This window comes from Perca flavescens, chromosome 24 (assembly GCF_004354835.1).
Source record: "Perca flavescens isolate YP-PL-M2 chromosome 24, PFLA_1.0, whole genome shotgun sequence".
Classification (NCBI taxonomy): Eukaryota; Metazoa; Chordata; class Actinopteri; order Perciformes; family Percidae; genus Perca; species Perca flavescens.
Genome location: NC_041354.1, coordinates 15,956,119 through 15,963,591, shown reverse-complemented (window position 1 = coordinate 15,963,591; position 7,473 = coordinate 15,956,119). Strand labels below are relative to the sequence as shown.

General features: G+C 38.9%; 1 protein-coding gene across 1 annotated transcript in view; it reads right to left on the bottom strand.

Moving 5' to 3' along the window:
- LOC114550678 (zinc finger protein 2 homolog) overlaps positions 1–659 on the bottom strand; it is a 15,328-nt gene extending 14,669 nt beyond the window's left edge. Inside the window, exon 1 of the mRNA XM_028571439.1 lies at positions 361–659. Coding sequence (XP_028427240.1) covers positions 361–421 — 61 coding nt within the window. The 5' untranslated portion in view covers positions 422–659. The remainder of the gene's footprint in view (positions 1–360) is intronic.
- Between the last annotated feature and the right edge of the window lie 6,814 nt (positions 660–7,473).

Below are 7,473 nucleotides of genomic sequence, written 5' to 3'. Positions count from 1 at the left end.
GTAGATTAGGAGGGATTTGGGACACTAAACTGCACGAATATACTGTACATTAGGGGGGATTTGGGACACTAAACTACACGTATATACTGTACATTAGGGGGAATTTGGGACAATAAACTGCACGTATCCCACCTTACTTTTCTTTTCCAGGTAAAAGTTGGAAAACTTGTCTGTTACAAGTTAGCTAGTCCTGTAACATGATGCCACTTTAACTGGAAACCATTCACAACTGCTTCTTTCATTAATACACCTGCAAACAGATACATACTTAACGGCTGCGGCTAACGGGCTGCGAATGGTTTAGCTAGCTAGCTGACGTTAGCTTAGCCTCGTTAGCAGAGCAGTAGAAAGACAACAAACCTCCTCGCGGCTTCGTCTCCGGTTTTAAAACCACCTCCAGCTGTTTCCGGTGTCGGTCCATGTCTGAGCAGCAGACTAATACTCCTCGGGGGGGTTCTGCCGTTATTTGGATCCGGCTAACGGCTCCACTCTGCTGACTGCTCCGGTGTTTAGTTCGGTAAAATACGAACGGTGGGCTGCTGCTTCTTCTTCTTCTTCTTCTCCTCCTCCTCCTCAGAATTCCGGCAGTGTTCCTCTTCTTCTTCTGTCCATTCCCAGCAGACTAGGCAGTGTTGCTGCATTTCTGCCTCCCGCTGGTGATGAGGACGGTCTACATTTTTTTTTTTTATTGCAAAAAAAGGGTACAAATCACATGTGAATAGCCAACATGTACATAACATACAACAAGGAAAACGATAAACATAATATAAAACAGAATTGCTAGGGGAGGACCATATGTTGACAGTTTTAACAGCCTTTTTGTTGTTTGAGGCAGAAATCAAATTAATATAATGTTCAACTTCATGGAGAAAAAGTACAAAACTAGGTTTTTTAGTGCTGAATTTACACTTATGAATGTGAAATTTTGCCAAAAGACTTAATAAATTTATAATGAAGAATATATTTTCTTTACTATGATATTTATAAAAGCAAAAAATAACATCCTTCCACAATAAGGCAAAGTCTTTATAAATATGGCCAATGATGAATCTGCTGAGGTTTTGCCAAAATGTTCTAGTGTGCGGGCAATGCCAAAAGAGGTGCAGAACAGTCTCTGGGTGGTCTTCACAAAAAGAACAGTATGTGTTGATGTGTCTTTTAAATGTAATCATGTAATGATTAGCAGGGTAATATCTGTGAATTATTCTGGAAGATACTTCTTTCACCTTGTTTACTATCAAGTATTTGTGAGGAATCATCCAGACCTTTTTCCAATCAATGTCATTTACAAATCGGTTCCAATAAAATGTAACATTTGGAATAGAAACAATCTCTTTCTGAAATAATGCATGAATGTTCTTATTATTATGAGGAAGTTGGGAAAAACAGATTCTTCCAACTGGGGATTCAGCCACAACAGTAGGTGGAAGTCTGCCAGTATACTTAAAAAGCATGATTGTGCCTGATGGAATGGCATCAAATACAATTGCGAATTCTTTCGGTGTAACTGGAATGTTATACGTTGATAAAAACTCTCTATAGGAGAAAAGTCGCCCCTCTACATTAAATAGCTGGTCCACCAGCAGAATCTGATTGCGTACCCAATTCTCAAAATAAAGTGACTTGTTCTTATATAAAATATCTCTGTTATTCCAAATTAGATACCTGTGAGGTGAGAAATTATGTTTGTAAATAAGAGACCAAGCTAAGAGGACCTGCTTGTGAAAAGTTGACAGTTTTACAGGAAGTTTGTCTACATTGTAGTTACAATTCAAAATAAAGCCCAGACCACCAAAACGAGAGAATATATAATGGGGAATAAAATTCCAAATTGAGAAAGGGTTTTTAAGAAAATGCTTAGTCCAATTAAACTTAAAAGGTATTATTTAGAGTATTGAAGTCCAAAAAATTTAGCCCACCAGATTCATATTTATTCATAACAACACTTTTTTTGATATAATGGATACGGTTTTTCCAAATGAAGTCAAAAAGCATTTTATCAATGTCTTTACAGATTTTACTATCCAAGTGTAAGGAGAGAGCTGCGTATGTAAGCCTAGATATTCCTTCAGCCTTGGTAAGCAACACTCTGCCTTTTAGAGATAAGTCCCTTTACAACCACTGGTTCAGTTTGTTCGGAGTTTTTTTTAATGATTGGAGAAAAATTTAACGGACATCTCATTTTCTGATCTTTAGTGATAATAATACCCAAGTATGTAACTTCTTTCTTGATCGGAATGTTGCAAATAGTTTGTATGTTACAGTCTTTTAAAGGCAACAGCTCACATTTATTAATATTTAGGCATAAACCAGAGGCCTCTGAAAACCGCTTAATTACTTGAATAGTAACAGTTATCTGGCTTGCATTTTTAAAAAAGATTATGGTATCATCAGCAAGCTGACTAATGAGGATATCCCTACCTGCAATAGAGATTCCTTGTATAGTACTATTACATACATAAGTTGTGAGAATTTGTGTACAAAGTAAAAACAAATAAGGGGAAATTGGGCATCCCTGACGAATACCCCGTTCCAGATTAAATCTAGGGGAAGTTCCATTTTTCAGTTTTATAGAGCTATTTCCATTAACATATAAGGTTTTAACTGCTTTGCGGAAAAAGTGACCAAAACCAAATTTCTCTAAAGATAGAAAAATAAATTGGTGTTCTATTGTATCAAAGTCTAAGAAGAGGATGAAGCTATCTTCAGATATTAAGTCCGAGTAGTCAAGAATATCTAATACTAGTCTAATATTATTAGAAATATGTCGGTTTCTCATAAAGCCTGATTGTGTCTCATTTATAATTGTGTCAAGAGTTTCTTTAATTCTTCTGGCAAAAATTGATGCCATCATTTTGTAATCATTGTTAAGCACACAAATAGGTCTCCAGTTGTCAATAAGGAGCGGATCTTTTTTAGGCTTGGGAATCAGTGTGACCAGGCCTTGAGTGAGGCTAGGAGGAAGGGAATCATTCTCTATACTCTCCGTAAAAACCTGTAGTAAAAATGGGACCAAATGCTCTGAGAACGCTTTATAAAGTTCTGCAGTTAACCCGTCAGTGCCGGGGGATTTATTGTTTTTAAGTCGAGCAATCGAATCAGCGACCTCTGCCAATGTAAGCGGGGTGTCACAATAATCCTTGTCTGCCACATCAATCTTTCTTACATTACTTAAGGAGTTAAGAAAATGAGACGTAGCTTCTTTATTATATTTTGAGCTGTATAAGTTGCTATAGAATTTTGAACAAAAATTTGCAATTAATTTAGCATCATCAGTAACGACCCCATTAATATCTAAACTATGGATGGAATTGAATTTAGATCGGTATCTTTCAAGATGGAAAAAGGAAGCAGAATTTTGCTCCCCCTCCTCCAGCCATCTTTTCCTAGACCTTACAAAGGCTCCCTCTGCTTTTTGTCGATATAATTCGTCCAATTTGTTTTGGAGTTGTAAGAGAAGTAGTCTATCCTCCTCTGAAACTTCCTCGGGTGGTCTCTGATAAAATGATGAAATTGTATTTATGACTTCATCTTCTTCTGCTCTTTTGGTTTTAGCAACAAAGGTTCCATACGGTCTCAAAAATGTTCCTGACTCGAACTTAAGCAGTTCCCAGTTAGTGTTGTAGGATTTTTCCTTTTTAGCCTTGTTGTAATAATGAGTAATTAACCTAATCATTTCAGTCTTAACCTTTTCATGTTTTAACAGGGAATTGTTTAATTTCCAGTAGCACGATCTATGGAACGTATTAGATAGACTAAAGTGGATGTTTATATGAATTGCTCTATGGTCAGTAAGGGGTGTGGCATGGATAGTTACTGTAACTTTCTTTTTTTCAATGTTACTGGATAATAACCAACAATCTATGCGAGACTGGCTGGATCCTGACCTGTTGCTCCAAGTAAAGGATCTTTCATCAGGAAATATCTCTCTCCATACATCTACAATGTTAAATCTTCCCATAAGTCTTTTAAGGTTTGTTATTGTAACCGTAAATATTAATAACAATGCTAGAAATGTTGTCAACTCTAATTATAAGACATACGTAGTGTCCTAGGGGGGTCACAGTCTGAGTGTAAGACATCTACTGAGAAAGTATTTTTGAGCGTGGTTACTCCAGCAGATCTTTCTGAGCCCTGAGAGAACCAAATATCGTTACCCCATTGAGATTTCCAAAAATTGACATCAGCAGATGTGGAATGACTTTCTTGAAAAAAACAAAAATCTGTACGAAGTTGTTTGGCAAATAAAAATAAGGCTTTCCTTTTACAAATCTGTCTTAGTCCCCTAGCATTTAAAGAAACAATAGATAAAGACAAAGTTATTAACGAACACGAACAAGGAGAAAGCGATCAATAACCAATTGGTTAGAAGGGTAATACTGGATAAGGGGACCGAGTGCTGCTTCATATAAAAAATACAAAAGTACGTAAGGAGAAAACGATAAAGTTCCGGCCAACTAAAAAGCACAGCGTTCATGAAACGGATTAAAAAAACAGAACAGAGTAGATGTAGTAGATGTAGTAGAGTCTGAGAGTAGTTCAAATCAAACCAGTGGGTGTCCTTGTGTTAACAGGTAGCAGGCGAGACTGTTTCTTAGGTGGGCAGAGGGACTTCTGATCCGTTGACAAATCCGCGACCACCAATGAAGAAGGCTGGTTTGCCCTCCTCTCGAGCTTTTTTTATCGCTGGCCAAAGTTTGCTCCTTCGTTCTCGGTCTTCTTTAGAGAGATCCTCCGCGAATTTTAACCCGTTGTCGCGCAGGTGTGGTGACGTCTTCACAGCTAGTTAGGGGATTGGTCAGGAATCTTTAAGAATGGACGCCTGGCCAATAGTAGTGTGGGGAAGTAAATATCGCCTCCTGGGTCAGGTCAAGGGGGTAAGCTTCGCTTCAGAACGCGAACCTCCGATGGCGCCATTTTGTTGCTACAAAGCGATCACCTCTTGTTAGCATTCCACTGACCGCCATTTTTTTACGTCACTTGACTGTGAATAACTTTACATCTGAAGCGTTTAAAGACTCTATTTGTCCATTGTTTAATTCTAAAGAAACACGACAATGTATAAAAGGCTCCATTACTTTGTAGCTCACGTTATGGCTCCGTAGCAGACGCTTTTATAAAAATACGCTAACGATTGTGTCATAACCAAGTGACTTACTGTCGCACAGTAGAGGAATTACCGTATAGTACAGGAGAAGCTCGCAGGCAGTTTGGACTTACATTAGCTGTTTAGGTTTAATTACTAATGTTAACTAGCATGTTAGTTAGCAATAATTAGCCTGTGCTTATGTTATCTCCTTACATATACCTACACTCTCCATCTCTGTAAGACTGGAAATGATTGAGATTTCTCTTGGCACAGCTACCAGAAGACTTACAACTTTCAGACACGTTGCTCACGTCACATTTACGTTGTCTCTGTCAGTTGGAGGCTGCGCAGTAAAGCAAGAGATCACCGGAAAAGTGCTTCTAATAGTAGGGTGACGAGATTTCCTGGAGCTAAAAACGGGACACTTTGCGCGTGACCGTAGTGTGTTTGTGCACGCACACGCTTTTTTAACGTGAACCTGTGCCAGCCCTGTTCAGACACAGACACAGACAGTAACTTCATTATTTTGATCCTAGGCTCCTCGTCTAATAATAAGTGTTTTTTCCTGTGAAATTAACAAAATTGCAGTAACAGCCTTTTTCAGTTTAGTGTGAGATTTATGTTGAGATTTTTTCTAAAAAAGATTTTTTTAAGTGTTACTTATTCCAATAACAGCAAAGTAATTAAAATGATTTATTGAAAATTTTGAGCATTAAACACTTAATTTCCTGCATTCTGGTGAATTTTTATGCACCTATTTCTACCTTTTTCTGAATCAATGTATGCTGCAAATATCTTTATTTAAAGAGAAACAGATTACAATCCAAATATAAAAACATAATGGAATATATTGCAGTAAGGCTGTCGGGCATTCTGTATTGCTTTCAACTATTTATTCTCCTTTGGATGGACTTTTCCAATTATATCTGAGTCAGCACACATGTAGCCTATAGGCATCATTTACTCTTCCCTCCTGTTTTGCGTCTTTTGTTGGTTAAGTAACCTCCTTAATGTGCATATGACAATTATTCACCTCAATGATACATTCATTCATTTTAATTTATTAATAAACCCCTGGACTGTAATATTTCAGATGTTTGAGCAAGATTTACTGCTCTTGTCCAAAACTTTGTGCACATTCAAAGTATATAAACACAGTAGTATTCTCTGTGATTTGGAGGAGTCGTGATATTTTCAGAAAAATAAAGTGATAATAGGCTATTACAAGAATAAAATCACAAGCTATATTTCAGAAAATAATCTATACCTGCACCATAGTCTGCTGTGCATTACGTGATTGCTCTGCTGACACGGTAGATCTCAGACCTTCTGACAGACACAGAGCCCCGTTTGGGTCTCTGGTCTCTGAATGAGACAAATAGTTTAGCTATGGAAGTGACTGTACGCTGCTCTACGTCGGAGGTGGAAACCCGAAACTAAAGAAATACACGGAGCACAAACGCAACACATCTGCCGCAGCATGGCCACAGCTGAGCGCGTCCATGAACCTGAAGCTGCGCTGCATTTTACAGAGAGAGTGGACACTAAGAGACCCACAGGTCTGCTTCAGAGCTCTGTGTGGTTGAGTCTGAACCGTAGACTGGAAACGTCACGTCACGGGAACTTCAAACTAAATCATTAGTATTGCGCTCCTAAACTTTGTGTTGATGGCATCACTGTATTAGACTGATTTGGCTACGATTCCTCCGAAAACTTCACCCGGCTTTCACAGCTTTCCTCACGGAGAGACGGTTGCTAGGTGATAGCAACAAATACAGCATGGTCGGACCCCGCACGTAGCTGCCCGTTCTATACATGGGTTTCTCGGCAACGTCATCACTGCTTGCGCACGCAACCGGGGGGCAGAAAGAACACGTGTTTTGTGTAGCTAGCTAGCTAGCTAGCTAGTAGAGGCATAGCGTAAGTCAAAATGCCAAGGAGTTGTTGCGTAGTTAATTGTACAAACAGAGCCAGTGATGGGTGCCTGATGTTTAACATACCTAGGGGGAAGCATGCTTTCGCCAAAAACCGGCGGAGATTATGGCTTAAAGCCATAAGAGGGGCAGATTGGGGTCATGTGCAAGAGTCAGGCTCCCATTGTATCAATCAGAAAAGTTGCAGCTTGTGGTTGTTCAGCTAAGTGATATCTACCTGTCAGAGCTGTGGTACTCGAGTCCGGACCATAGACAATAAAATGTCCGGACTCGAGACAAGTTTAGACAGCTAGCTAAAGCTACGCAGATGTTTTGCTAACGTTAGCGCAACAGTGTTACCGTCTGTAGCTTCTAAAGAATTGATTAGGTCACGGCTGTTATTTAGCATACTGTAGGAGACTCATTGTCCCCACAGGAAAGGTAACTGTTGAGCTAGGAAATGCATATTAC